Genomic DNA, 15,638 nt, shown 5'->3' with positions numbered 1-15,638 from the left:
TATTTTTTTGTGTGCACACGTGTGCAGAATAAGGTCATCATAAAAGATAATTTTTTTCCTCCAGGAAATGACAGTCTCCCGGGAACTTAGAGGCCACCTTCCAGTTGTATCTAAAGCTAAATCTTTAGGGTGTGTCATTGTCTGTGTTCACTGGATATATTTGTGTTTGTTAGTGTACGTATACTTTACATGTGTATACACTTTCATGAGTAGGCGCGCTTGTGTTGTGGAAAAAGTAACTGATTAATGGCCAGTATGTGGGAGCCTAACAAAGATGTGTCAATATTGTCCGTCAGTGTGGCTTTGGGCCTAGTTAGAGTCTCTATTCTGTCATCTTTCCCTCTTTTCACCCTTAATTATTTTATCATCAGATCACTATTTCTCTTCATTTTTACCCTTTCAACCATTGCCATCAACTTTCCTCTGTTTCTCATTTTACTCGGTCCCTGTGACACACAAAACAAACATGCTTTTCCTCTGTGTTATCTCTCATGTCATGCATCAGAAGCCTGGAGAAAGGGAAGAAGAGATACAGAGATGAAGGCAGAGAGATAGAGATAGTATATATAAGAGGGTTTATGTTTTAGCAGTTGAAGAGTGAGTGTGTAAAATAGAAAAAGGAAATGGAGGACATGGTGAGAAGATTGAGGCACACATATGTTGCCATTATCATGGTTACTGTCAAAATGATTTAGCTGGTTGCAAGCCTAAATGAGAGCAGTTTGTCTCCTAGTTTCTTTCCCCTCTCCTCATTCTCTTGTGCCCTTTTCTTTTCTTTATAAGGACTGTGTCAACCGTCATGGCACCTTGCTCTCCTTTAACTGGAAATATGGCAACACGTATTTGAAAGTGATACTCCTTGTTTGACACATGTCCTGTTTCTAAAACTATCAAATGCTCACTAACTCTTATAGTGGATGATGTCGCCCCAGTGATACACAGACACTGTAGTTCTTATATCACAAGAGGAATAAAGAGTGCTTTTAATTTGCACTACTCGGTGGAGATGGTATAAGTGTTTGAATGGCTTCTTAGTTTCAAACATCTGCATGTACTCACAGCTTCTGCACCTCCTTCTCCATTTCTATTACAGATCGAGACAATAGGCGATGCCTACTGTGTGGCAGGAGGACTTCACAAGAAGGTTGATAGTCATGCGAAGCCAATTGCACACATGGCTCTGAAGATGATGGAGCTTTCAGAGGAAGTGCTGACACCTGATGGGAAACCTATCAAGGTGAGTTTTTATTTTTTGTAACACCACTCTGCTGCTCGCACACAGACACTGGCTCAGATAGCTTAAATTGTTGCTACTTTATTAATATGTGCTCCATTCCTTCCTGTATTTTACATGTTCAGGATTTACTTTTCATCCAGTCCATCCTGCCCCCATAATTGTAGCTATTGTTTGTTTTATTTAACATATTTAAATGTATTCCCTGTATATCGACTTTTCATCTCTTTTTGGTATTTAAATCTGTATAATACTGTACTTAAATGAGCTGTATTGCTTGTCTGATTCCTGTATGTTTTGCATACTGTGTGTGAGTCCGTGAAAATCCAAATGTGGGTAGAGTTCAGGATTCCCCCTGAAAACAAGGAGGGTACATTTTGTGTCCAGCTGCTGATCATCAAACTAACTTAAGCCGGGTGCTTGAACTGCAGTTCTGCTGTGAGATTTGTCACACATGAGCACCTGGTTGTGACTGATTGGGTGTTTTTCTCTATTTTTCTTGTAAAAAACACAGATGTTTTATTTTCTCAACATTGTGGCGTCCTTAATTACCATGAAACCAACGTACAATCAATCACCCGCTGAGCTGAATCACACAGATCCTGACACCCGGTGTCTCGTTATCAATAGTTAGTCTATGACGGTTTAAACAATCACCCGTTAGATCATGCCCTGATAGAACCAGGGTATATCTGGACCACTTCTCCCATTAAAGGGTCCGAGCCTAAGGCCTATAGAGTATAACCCTAACAAGCTCCACTGCTCGTTTCCCCTGAAGCTTAATAAGCTTAATATTATATTTCTTTAGAAAGATGTAGCAATTTATTCTGGTGCCTGCACAATAAAATGCTGCAGGAAACCCTGTGGTTCATGTGTGCCATTTACTGAGCTGCCGCTGCACTATGACACTGCATTGTTAAGATGTTAACTGGTGACTTGTGACTTTTCTTTAATGAGCAATCTTGTGCTCGAGCTTCATGATATTTGTGCAACTGATGGAGAACAGTACCACAGACGAAAGATGAATACATTTCGTGTGCATGTTATTGAGATCTTCTGTGCATTGCTAAAATATGTACATGGCGTATCACAGCCCTTAAGCCATCCTCAAAGGACTTGATTCAGAAGTAAGCGAATTAGCCAGTATTGTCATTACCGCTTCCTGCTGTGGACTGTTTCCTTTAATCTTTGCCTTTATACAATAGTGTGATATTGTAATTGTAACTGGATACATTGTTGACAGAAAGGGTTTGTGTTGTGATTGACATAATTTGCTATACTTTGGTGTTGGATGGATTGTGAAAAAGGGGAAAATGGATGATATAAGTATGAGATCTGAATAGAGTGCTGCAGTGATGACTTATTTTTGTAGGCCAACCTGGAGGGTAGCGTCGCACCGGTTCCCTCGACAAAAAGCTGGATTGTTGCAGAAAATATACTCTGTGGCAAACAACCATTTATGAATGTTTATGCATGTTTTCTTCAGAAAGATCATTTTAACAAATGAACACATGATTTTTAGCAACTGCCTTTTTTTAAAGACTTTCAAGCTTCAAAATGTACAAGTGGGGAATTTACCAATGCATTTTATGTCGTAGAACAAAATGTGAAAATCTCTTAAACCTGTGTTAACTACCAACTTTATTTCAGACATTGTCTTTGAGACCAGGGAACCGTGAGTGCAAAAATACTAACTCATTTCCGGGTCTAAGGACTCTTTTGATAACTATAAATAACAATCAGGGTATATGACTTACTAACACATTGACTAATATATTCAAAGCCTTTAGGATCAATAAGAACTGTTTTTATTTGCAGTGTGCATTTCTAGTGAACTTTCAATACAAAACCACTCACTGGGATAAATGTGCTCTCAGTACTATAATTTATACATTATTTTATTTTGGATACACAAAACCACATTTCCTGTAGTTTTAAGGGATACGGTAGGATAATAGAGAGAGAGAGAGAGATGCTGTGTAACAGAGAAAAGTAAATCATCTTTGGTGCATCGTTCAGTGGAGTTTGTTTTCATGAAATGACGCAAGATAAATAGTACACGTTAATAATGTGTGTCGTCTGTGTGTGAGTTATGCTTATAATCTCCCAGCCAGCTGCAAGTGTCATGTGAAAACACTGTAGAATCAACAGAAGGGCGACACACAGCTGGTTGTGTGTGTGTGCGTGTGTGTGTGTGTGTGTGTGTGTGTGTGTGTGTGTGTGTGTGTGTGTGTGTGTGTGTGTGTTCCAATCAAGTTCTTTTGGCCTGACCAGAGTCCTTTAATATCGAGTAATACTGAAACCGATCAGATACTCATATTTACCTTAATAGAGACTAAATATTTATCTGACACATTGAAATAAGATGTTGTAACCTCCTGCAATGGGTGATGCTTATTTTACCTCATAAACAATCTTAGCCCAAGAGCAGACACAGGCTTACAGACACAAACCCATAACAGCCAAGTTTAATTTGGTTACGTCATCAATTTACTTACAGTGACATTTATTTTTCACTTTCACCGGTGAAAGCCAGGGTCAGTGCCAGCTACAGATGAGAAGCGGCTTCCTGAATGTTTTGTACACTAATCCTTGCCAATGAGAAAGAGAGAAGAGAAATAACAGACTTGTTTCCATTGGAGCTGAGCTAATTTATCTAAGCCAAGTGACAGAGAAGAGTCCATCACTGGTGCAACCAAGCAATGCTTCACATTCACATACTTTCATATTCACTCTGAGTTACAGTGAATGCTGCTCAGCTCTCTTGTGTCTGTGGATCTTTCTAAATATAGATGCATTTGTGTTTACAGTTGAAGTTAATTAGTGCCTATATGGGCTGTGTGTATGCATGCGATGTTTTGTTCTATTCATGTACCATATGCTTCTGACTTTTGTGTGTGTATGTGTTTATTTATTTATTTCTGTGGTAAAATGGATTTTATGTACTACTCTTATGAAGAACAATCATAGGTAGGGAAGGAAATGTTGTTTAAATTGAGTTTAAACATTTGATGTTAATTCAGTAGAATGAAAAGGGAAAACAGGATATAATTTATGCATGTCTATCCTCAGTCTAGTCTCTGTTAAGGTCAACATCACCTTTAGGCTGCCTTCGGTATGTTTGCGGGCCTGGGTGCTAACTTGCAATGTCATAAATATGAGTCAAAGTCAAAGTCGCATTTTATTTCTGGTTTGGCACAGGTCATCGCTGAAACAGGACCCGCACATTAAGGATAGCGACGGAGAAAGACGTTTGTTGTCATGCTCCGTCTTTCGTTTGACTGTAGTCATATTACCGACAATATTCTATATTTATATCACTGTGAACAATTCTCATGAAATAAAAAATAGTCCCTAAAAATGACACTATTTACTTCTGTTTGAGTAACATTTGCTAAAAGAAACTGCAATGTTCTGTTGTTTCTGGAAATTACTGAGCCTTTTAATTTTATTGTATGTATTCAGAAGCTTTAAATAGGCTTGATGCTGACTAACACGTTATTAGTTTTGGTCTTTTCATGGAATTCTTCCACACGAACGACAGCCTTATCCTTTTAACATTTCTACTCGGGTTGAAATGATTGAGCCTTTTTTAAAAAATCTATTTTTGAGAAACTTTAACAGAATTTAAATTTTTTGCCACTGAGGTTTTTCACTTGTTTAAAAATACACATAGAGAATGACACAGATAGGAACACAACGTGTATGCGAGAGAGACGCTGAATAACAGGCAGGACACTGTTCTGTGTGCTGCTGTGCTCCTAACATTGTCCATTTGTCTCGAAATAGAAAGGCCTTGCCAAGCAGTTTTGGCCTGCTCTCTTGCTCTTCCACTCTCTCTGTCTTTCCTCCTCCCCTCTTTCCCTCACTCTCTCCTCTGCAGCTTCTCTCCAACTCATTCCTTTTCAGTTTCTCACTTTCTTTTCCTCTCAGTTTGTATTTTTGTTCTGCTTTTCTATATTTTGCGCTCTCAGTTTGGCTCTCTTCTTTCTTATCCCTCCTCACTTCATTTTGTTATAAAGAAGAGTGATAGAGATATTCAGCACTTCAGCATGATAAATGCTGTTCAGTGAGTGCACTCAACTCCAGCCAATGTTGCACTGTTATGCAAACTAGCATGAGAGCTGTGAGAGAGAACGGAGAGAAAGTGTTTAGTGAGAGAGAACTGGAGAGAGTGATCCGGGGACACAAAGAGAAATATGCAGGAGGAGTGAGATGTCAAGAGAGAAACACATATAGAAACACAACAAACAGAGTTGTTTTCCTCTAAATTACTGCGTCACTTTCAGGCCTGTGGCATGAATCTTTTTCCATGTGTGTGCTTGTCTGCATGAGTGGATGTATGAGTAGGTGAGTGGGTGTGGATATTAGGGATGTGGTGCTTATCTGGTCACTGCTAATATTGTTAAAAATGTGTTTATGTGGGCATATTCAAATTCACTTCAATTCAAATGTATTTGAATAGCACCGTATCATGCAAAGCAGTTTGACGTGTTTTTCATAAGAGAATAAATATAACAGTACAGACATTCATGATTGCATCAATACACATTCAAATACCTATACATACACACATATCCACACGCATACTGTATAAGTCTAAGATTAGCAGGCAAATTGCTCCATTCTTTAGCTGCATAATATTGAATGCCAACTCACTGGACTTAGAAAGTTCTCTCTAGGCACAGAGAGGAGATTCCCATCTTGTGATCGGAGGGATCTGCTGGGGTTATAAACTGGCAGCATGTCTGCGATGTACTGTGGAGCCAGACTTTTGTAAGAGCTTTGTAAAACAAACGGAGGATTTTGAATTGTATACTAAAAGCAACAGGTAACCAATGAAGGTTTCGGAGGACTGGAGTTATATGCTCTGTCCTGGTTAGTACTCGCGCGGTTGACTTCTGGTACATTGTAATCTACGGATTGTGTGGCTTCTAAGGCCCATAAATAGGGAATTACAAAAAGCTAGCCTTCTCATAACAAACACATGCATGAGTCTCTCTGAGTAAGCATGGGAAAGAAAGCTTGATGCTGCTGATATAATCCTAAAGTCCAGCCAACAGACATCACACCAGCACTATCTGAGCATTCTGCTTGGGCTTGTCAACTACTAATCCTGCACTTGTGCAGAAGTGCAACTAATCGATTAATCGACCATTGCTTGTGGTTGATTTATTTTAAGTACACTTTCTGTAGTTTCCAGTTTATTAGGTACACCTAGCTAAAACTAATGCAGTCTATTATAACAGTTCTGTAATAAATCCACCCATCATGAAGGTTATAATGTTTTTGTCTACCTCAATTATACCACTGAGGTAGAAACAATAACAATACCATCTCTGATTAGTGCAATTTAGGTAAACAGCACCACAAACTACATCCTCCAAAAAGATCAATCAAGTTGAATAACCTTCTCTCTATATATTACAACCTTAATTCATGTAGGATTTATTGCAGGACTGGACTAGTTTTAGCTGGATGTACCTAATAAACTGGAAACAGCATTGACTCTATAACAACTCTCTCCCCTCTCTGTCTCAGTCTATCTCCATCTCTGTACCCTTCTGTCAGCTTGGCCAGAGGCTACAATGTGATTGGTCGTCTGTTCCTCTGTGCTATTTTCTCATTGGCTCGCTGAGGGCCATGTGCTGCCGATGCTGACTCACAGCGAAAAGCAGAGGAAGAGTGCATTAGTGTTACTGTGTCTGTGTTTTCAGACTAAGAAATAAAGAGAAGAGTGGGCGCTGGATGCTGATTTGTTTGTGTGTGTCTGTGAGTGCTCGTCTGTTGTAGAGACAAGACAGACAGACAAGTGCACGGCCATCTGTAAGCAGTTTAGCTGAAAAATAGGTCACACTCGTGCACCTGCCAGCCCTCTCTCTCGCTCTCTGTCTCGCTTTCTTTACAGGATCTCTCTTCTTGTGCTGTCAAGATTTTGACGTGTAATTATAAGTTTCTCTCTCTCCGATAAGAGAGAGAGCAGCAAGCGAGAGAGAGAGAGAGAGAGAGACGAGAGCGAGATGGAACATATACTATCGATCTCTAGCCGAATCTATCTATCTACCTCTCCATCTATCCTATCTCTCTCTCTCTCTCATCTGCTCTCTCTATCTCTCGCTGCTATCTCTCTCTCTCTCTCTCCATATCTCTCTCCTCTCTCTTCTCTCTCTCTCATCTCTCTCTCTCATCTCTCTCTCTCTCTCTCTCTCTCCATTCTCTCTCTATTGGTCTTTCTTTCCGTCTGTCTGTGCTCTTTCTACTCACTACCCTCATTGCCTGTTGTTGCCATGACTACCTCGCAGTGTGCTGGCATGCACACAGTGGCGTTGGATACGTAGGTGATGAGATGATCAAGTAGATCTTTGGAAATCTACTGGGTACCACTGACTTTTCTGAATGTGTGCGTGTGCGCGTGTGTGTGTGTGTGTGTGTGTGTGTGTGTGTGTGTTGACTTGTTGTTCCCATTGGAAGAAATCAATAGTTGGTCGAGTGGACATAAGGTAGCATTATCAAATTGGAACGATGGCTAGCTTTCACTCTGCCTCTAGCCATTTATAGATTCCTACTTCAGCCAGATTATAATATGAGCACCATGTTGCTGCCCTATATCTGTTACCAAGAGGAGACAGAGGCAATTATTTATTTGATTAATTTTCCTCTCTCACTCTTGCTATTTTAAGATGTTCATCAACTCTGCTGCCACAGGATATCAAATTAGATAATAACAGCTACACTAATATGCAAGCAATATTGCTACAGTACAATTTCCATTCAGCGGATCAAGGCGCACACAACACTTGTGGTTCAAAACAATATGGCCTCTGTGCTGCAGGACAGGCGGCAGTTCAGCTGGGAGATCTAAATTATGATCATTCATAGCAAAGCCAGGTATGTTACAGGTTAGTCATTTTAGTTGTTTGCTCACATTGCTTACAGATCTTCATAGCCAGACATGATATTGGGCACAATGAGAATCAAAGATGTTTTTTTAAATGGCTTGTTTTATCCGATTGACCAAATATATTCAGTTTACTGACATGGTTGGAAAAATATTCCTAATAACACCAAGAAGTCAGGATCCAAATTAAAGTAAATAAAGAGTTTATACATACACACACATACAGATTGTAAGGATGCCATGTGTTGCTCAGATAAGCAACTCTCCCAGCCTCAGTATTTATACCTAATTCAAAGGACAGGAAGTCATGAAGAGCCTCCAGGTCAGTCTTCCTTTGTTCACACAAGATGAGGGTTTACAGTAAACACAGATGTGCTGAGGTACCAGACGTGCTAATCAATCGACTGAGGACTGTTCTTTGATTGAACAGTTCACCTCCTGTCCCCTGCTGTGTTTACACTCGGTGGTTCCTCCTGTCCCCTGCTGTGTTTAACACTTAGTAGTTCATGTATTTTCCCATCAGACATAAAGGCCAAAGGAAATCATCAAATCTTCACATTTGAGAAGTTGGAATTAGTGAATGTTTTGCAAGTTTCCATGATTTATCCAAAAAGTTGGCAATTACTTTTTTTGTTGATAAATGGATCAACTCATCATTGCATCGAGGTCATCTAGGTCAGACTTTGATGATGAGCATGCACATTAATAGAGATTGGAGATAAGTAATGTAGACACAGACTTGAAAAGACAGTAAGCAGCAGCAGCAGCATAACTTCCATTTCAGGCCAAGTGCATTGTCAAGGAATGTTACATGAAACTCAATTTAAACGGTTTGCACCTTTAAAGTCCTGTTCCTCTAATCTTATCCTTCCCCTTCTCTCTTTTTTTCTCCCAATACCTTCTCCATCTCTTTCTCTCTTAGCTAAGGATAGGTATCCACACCGGTTCGGTGTTGGCCGGCGTGGTCGGGGTTAAAATGCCACGTTATTGCCTGTTTGGGAACAATGTGACACTGGCCAGCAAGTTTGAATCGGGGAGCCATCCGAGGTGCATCAATGTTAGTCCCACAACTTATCAGTAAGTATCAATACACGTATAAAAACATATACGGGGTCTTGTTTTAACCACGTCACCATCATTGCAATAATCGCTTTTTTCTGTTACTTTAAGAAAGCTTCTTTTCTCTTCCCAACAGGTTGCTGAAAGATGACCGCTCTTTTTCATTTGTCCCTCGCTCACGGCTGGAGCTCCCAGATAACTTTCCCAAAGAGATCCCGGGGACATGTTACTTCCTGGAGGCGGGAACATCTCACAGCCATGCCTCGTTGACCAGCTCTCGTTCCGCTCCCCCGGCCTCTATGAGGAAAGTCTCCTACAGCATTGGGACCATGTTTCTAAGAGAAACAAGTCTGTAGGTCCCGTACACAGACAAGGATACACAGATATTCATTGTGTGAGAGGCTGGATTTGAACTTGTGGAACATGCAGGAAACGGATCACATGGATCTTTAGATATGCAACTGCATTCTGTGAAAACTTGGATACAGACCCTTTGGCTGGCCTATATGAATAAAACTTAAGAAATCATAGGTTAAAAAGAACAACATGCCCTCATCTCCCCTGAGCAAGGGATATATGGTTCAGAAAACTTGAGAAACAGCAACTGTGATAGTCTCACATGGACCATTCCCCAAGGAAGTGCACAGATGGGTTCAATTAGCAGAGAAACCTTAATATAAAATATAATAATCTAGCTGAATTCCTCAACTCCATAACTGGTTTCTAGTTCTCTCCTAACCGGCACCCTGACTGAGAGGAGCAGCGAGAAGGACAAGAGGTTTTGGTGCGATGAAGTCTCAACTGCCACTCTGGAGCTTGTTGGTTTGCCTTAAACTTAGAGGCAAAGGCAGCAGCCATTTTTTAGCTGTTATGTTACCTGGAGAGAGACCATTTATTTGACCAGTGTTGTACTCGTTAGCATTGGAATTGCGCAAACAGAACAAATCCAATTTCCATTAGCAGAGTGGAGGCAGAAGATTGAAGTTTTATGAACTTTTAGAAGATGGCAACATTGTCACAAATGTTTGCTGTGCTTCATGGCCTCTTGTACAACGAAGAACATTACTGAAGAACAATACAACTCTCATTCTAATTGTCCCTTAACCATGTCATGCTTTACCAAACATACTTCTAACATCTGCTGCTCGTTATATCCATCCAACAAGGACAAGTTAGGTCGGTGTGGGGAGAGACCAATGAGAGGCACAGACAAGGAAAAGGGGTCATCAGAGGACAAATGCCAAAAATGCTCGTACTAAACTGATCTAAGAGCCTTTTCTGCTTCCAACACACAGCAAATTATAACCAACAACCATCCAGCCATTTCATTGCAGGTAATATGTTTAGGACTGAAAATTATTCCCAGCTCAGTGCCTTTTTTACTGCTCAAATCAGGACAAATACTTGATGGGTTAATTTTAAATATTTGAAAAAAACAGCAACACAAGAGCGCTTCATTTATATTATGTTTCTTTAGTCGTTCTTATATATATATATATATATATATATATATATATATATATTCTATACTATACAGCATAGAATTAATAATGGATTAGACAACAATAACACCTAAGCATAAACGTAATGGGTCAAAGACTCGGGAGCATAGTTTTTGGCTTAAAAATGTCAGGAATCTTAACACAATTACATTATGTGTATTAATTTTGAAATGATGCCAGTGTTTAGTGGTTCAGCATTGTAATCCTTAGCCTAGATGATTTATCTACAGTATACATTGATTTAAAGACAAGTGGCAACTCACAATTTAAATCAGTACATTCTTTAATTTGCTACACCTGTTAGAAAGCAGCATAATGTTATTCACAATGTATTACTTTGTGGCAATTTATTACTCAGTTCCTGAGACCAAAAGGTCTTTAACATTCATGTTTTTGTGATATTATAGAGAACCAGAATCTGCAACACCTACCTCGACATCAGGGGAACATACATCATGTAGGCCTAAGAGCACTTTGACATTTATCTTCATAGTAATGTTGACATGCCTGCCTAACAAAAGTTCAATAGGTTCAATATAATTGGCAAATACACAAGAAAATGGTTCACATGTGAAGTTTCCCACGTCTTTAAGGCCTGGGAAAGTGGATACTGCAATACCCTATTTTTGACCTGATGGTATAAGTATAATATAATCATTTGAGACGAGCATTTTATGGAAATCAGCAGTTTTCAGATTGGTACCTAAAGTGTCTTTAGCTCTATTTTAGTTTAATTAAAACACCCATGAGTCCTAAAACCCGGAAGTGAGCATCTTTGCACTTCTGGTTCCCTCGTCTCGAAGTTAATGGGTTCTTTGGTTAGATGCCTGAAATAAGGTCTGTGGTTAACACAAGCTTAAGACATTTTAACGGTTTGTTGCATTAAATACGTCAGTCAATACCCCACAAATTGTTTTTATGCGTCTTAAAAAAGGCGTTTACTAACAAGTGGCTAAATGAGAATACTGAACATCATCTCTCGAACACCAGTCCACCTTTAGCTTAGTGGTGGTGATGTGAAGTCCTTCGACTGTGGTGTAGTTTGTTTATAGCCTAAGGTTAGTTATTTACTTCTGGTAAAGATGATTTAGGCTTCAAAAAAATATGTCATCTAGCTAGCTAGTTTAGCTGAATCTGAGCTCTACTGAGCTTGATCTTACATAAGATCAGTGCACGGACACTACTATAGCATTGTATCTAGCAGTAAAACAAAACTTCCTTAGGGTCCTTATAAAGTAGCTGGATGACTCGTTGCTGTATTTGCTGTTATGTTATTGAGCTTGGGGTAAGGTTTTTCCATTGCAGGCTTTCACATATAGAGACGCACAAGTGCTCTCTGACTGAATCTATTGTAGCATAAATGTAATGCAGGTGTCATTTACACTGAGCTTCATCAGTGCCTGAATTCTGCATCTAGGCTAAATACAGGACATAACAACAGCGTTACACCCACGCAACGTGTGTCCGACGCTCATGTCTCCAAGTCTGTAAATTCTCAGCATAATAGTTAACATTTGATCTTACACGTCTTGCTGTTATGATGCGGAGGGTTTGCAGGTACTGGTTCTCTACAGTGTTGTTGTCACTTATGGACCATTACATTGCAGTGCATACTGTAGATCACTTACTCATACACAGGCATACATCACACTTACAGTGCAATACAACTGAACTGTACTGTAATATCTGTGTCAAACAATCAATATGAATAAATGTTATCATGAGCCTGAGGTAAGTGTGGGAGTGTCCAGTGAGACAAAGCCAAATACATCCGTAACTCCAGCAACTGTTGTGCTTGCCTCTGTGAGTATGTGTGTGTGTGTGTGTCAAACAATATAAGAACATATTGAGTTTGCAGATATACAAACATAATAATTTGTTAATAAAGGCCTATTGTACCTGTCACAAATATGTACAATTTAGATCTATTTAATATAAAACTGAAAAATGGAAATTGTAATAAAGCTATATAGCAGATTTTCTTTTTGTATAATTCACAAAATGATTTTACGTCATCACATTTTCCACTGCTTTGTTGTCCGTTTTCTATTTCAGATACTTTATGTCAGTGTATGTGCCAACTATAGCCAGGCTGGTTTTCCCAACATGCCAGTGTCCCACCAAACCTTCCCTCCATGAAGTAAAGTCTTCTTTTTGTTTTCAAGAATTAAGATCAATTTCCATTGACACTATTGTATTTCTTTCATCCCACATCACTTTTTGATTAGTTTTCTTAAATGATGGATTTATGAAACATTTTCATTAACTGAATTAGCATGTCACTGTCATTTTAAACTGTCTTGTTGCCAAAATCAACTTCACCCCCACTGACTTGCAGTACAACGGGTCTAAGCTGATGGGAAACCGCTCCCTATTTGTTTAACTAATTAGCCTGGTTTTAACAGCAGTAATAAACATGGTGGATGCTTGTCATCCATGTCCAGGGTCCAAAAAAAAAAATCACTCCTAAAGGATGCACATTACTCCACCAATCTCCAATTTATAAAGCTTCACCCACATGAGAATAGTAGCTTCCATAACATTTGTTCACCATCTCACTTTAAAAGTAATTAAATATTTGTGACATTTCACTGGGATCTCTCTCAGACGTCACTTTGGGAACCACTGGTGGATGTCACGTGTCAGAAATCTGCTCAGTGTTTTGTACTTTGATGTCATGTTGTAAACATACAGAGCTGACCCTGGACATGAACCCTGTTTGACCCTGTCGTTGGAATCAGGTGTGTGTGTAGAAGAGGCTTGATGACAGCTATTTGTTTTCTGACTGACATTAAGGGCACATCGTCTGTCTTATATGATGTAAATAAAAAAACACCAAGTATCTTTAATAAGGAAGAAAGACTGTGGCTGTTATTGTATTCACACAATTTAAATATGTGTATTTGACTGATGAACGTGTGAGTATGTGAGGATGCATTTGATTGTGTGACAGTAATAAAAATGGAAAGATAGATAGATATAGGCAATATCTTTCACTTTTTTTGCGTTTCAGGATTGTCTCACTTTAGCTTCATCTTCTAGTGTTTGGTTTTCAGGTGCTGTTGTTCTTCAACTTCAATGAGTTGTATGTTATAAGGCTGCCCACCAGAAAGATAGCATGCTTTAACAAGTCTTGTCATTCACTTCTGACCTTTCTAATTGTTGAGCTGTATGTGTCTATACAACAGTTACAGGAAACTCCAGACTGTAACGATTTGCTAACGTGAATGCTAGCTAACTAGATCGGTATTTCCGGTAAGTGCACAACAGAACAGTCAAAATTCACGCACTTGAGTACATAGTGTAAACAGTGTACTGCATGGAAGTATAATAACAGAAGCATCCGAATTGAAACACAGTACAAGGATTTTGAATGAATTTTTAAATGTAGTTTCCACTTGTAGCCTGATTAGAGCTCTCATGACTTTGTGGACGTGTACAGACTGTGATTGATTGACACCTCTCTTACTCTTACTGTTCATTCTATCGCCCTTTGTATGGTAGGACATTGTGTACTTTTATCATTGTTAGGTGACATCATATGATATCCAGCATAGCCCCACTAGCGGTCTTATCATTCTGGGTAATTGAATAATTGGTAATTGGTGATTGTGGGTGTGCGGATCCTTTCTGTGTGTTCGCTCTCACTAACAGATGGTTGAAATGAATCTTGTTTAACTCAGTCCCCAGTACTCACCTTTCAAGGTGCAACTAAACCTCGTTAAACAGAAAATCACTGATGTATGTGTAAAAGAGAAGATGTAAGCCAACCAATCTGACTGTTCAAGGAGGCTTTCAAACTGTGTTGATAATTCTTTAGCCTGCATGCATGATGCAAAATGAAACTGGTTGCCATGTAAACTATGGTAACCAGCATAGTTTACTTTGCTGTCTCCTGTTATTTTTGTTATTCTTGTACAGCTCTTTGTAGAAGTCCTATCAGACAGTACACCTTCATTGGTAAATTAGTATATAAGTCAAGTAACACTTAAGCCAGAAGCCTGCAAGACGTTCAATAACGAATGATGCATTTTTCAATCACGTTGGTCATTGTCCTCCAATGTATTCTCATACTTCACCCTCTTCTCTGTTTAGTTTTATCTTCTCCTCTAACCCTCCAGCCCTCCATCCACCCTTCCTCCCTTTATCTTTTACTCCCTCACATCCTCTGTATATGCAAATATGTCCCCATTACATTAATTGGCTCTGGGAGGTTTGAATATTTCACATGGACTTTCTTCCCTGCCAAGACGAGTGAGTATGGGATGCAGAAAAACATCGCACAAGCTGACGTGCTAATGTAAATCACACACACACACACTGAAGGTATGGATGAGTGAACAAAGGTCATGTAATTTACACACTGTGCTTGTCATATTAGCCAAATGAAGCAGGGCAGAGTTATGGGGTGCTGACAGTATTGCAGTTTGACAGGGAGTTATGAGGGTGGCGTGGGGTTAAGGTGTGTGTACAGTGTGTGCGTGTCAGACCACTCTGCAGCATCACAATGAATTGTGCAGCCAATCTTCATGGGTGCATATGTAGAGGAGATGCTCTCTGATCTGTGATGTGTGTGTTGTCTGTAGTGAAGAACATTCAGTGTGGTTTGGTACGTTTTCCTTTCAGCTTGACCTCTAGGATAAATTCTACTGTGAGATATTTTGTTTTTTTGCCTTAATATCTATGGAGTAATAAATGTTTCTGGATATTGTCCTGGAAGTCTGTGGTTGGTTCAACAACATTCAGTGTTTTGACAAAACAAACAAACCCAACACTCTAGGTCAACTTACTTAACCTTTCCGCTGCTTTCAACTGTATTGCATAGTCTTCATCAGTGGATGAAGTTTGCACAGTTGTCTGCTGATATGTAGTTTTCACTGTAAGCAGACCTTTAACCCTCTAATCCACAACATGGGTCAAAAGTGACCAAAACTAATTCATTTGT

At 39.4% G+C, this 15,638-nt stretch overlaps 1 protein-coding gene across 1 annotated transcript in view; it reads left to right on the top strand.

Moving 5' to 3' along the window:
- The window catches only part of gucy1a2 (guanylate cyclase 1, soluble, alpha 2), a 35,956-nt gene extending 25,315 nt beyond the window's left edge, over positions 1-10,641 (top strand). Inside the window, exons 7-9 of the mRNA XM_029445556.1 lie at positions 1,094-1,237; positions 9,055-9,209; positions 9,328-10,641. Of these exons, the coding sequence (XP_029301416.1) occupies positions 1,094-1,237; positions 9,055-9,209; positions 9,328-9,547 (519 nt within the window). The 3' untranslated portion in view covers positions 9,548-10,641. The remainder of the gene's footprint in view (positions 1-1,093; positions 1,238-9,054; positions 9,210-9,327) is intronic.
- Positions 10,642-15,638: the final 4,997 nt, after the last annotated feature.

The sequence above is a fragment of the Cottoperca gobio genome, chromosome 13 (genome assembly GCF_900634415.1).
Source record: "Cottoperca gobio chromosome 13, fCotGob3.1, whole genome shotgun sequence".
NCBI lineage: Eukaryota > Metazoa > Chordata > Actinopteri > Perciformes > Bovichtidae > Cottoperca > Cottoperca gobio.
Note: the sequence above shows the minus strand (reverse complement) of the source record. Positions and strands in the feature narration are given on the sequence as shown.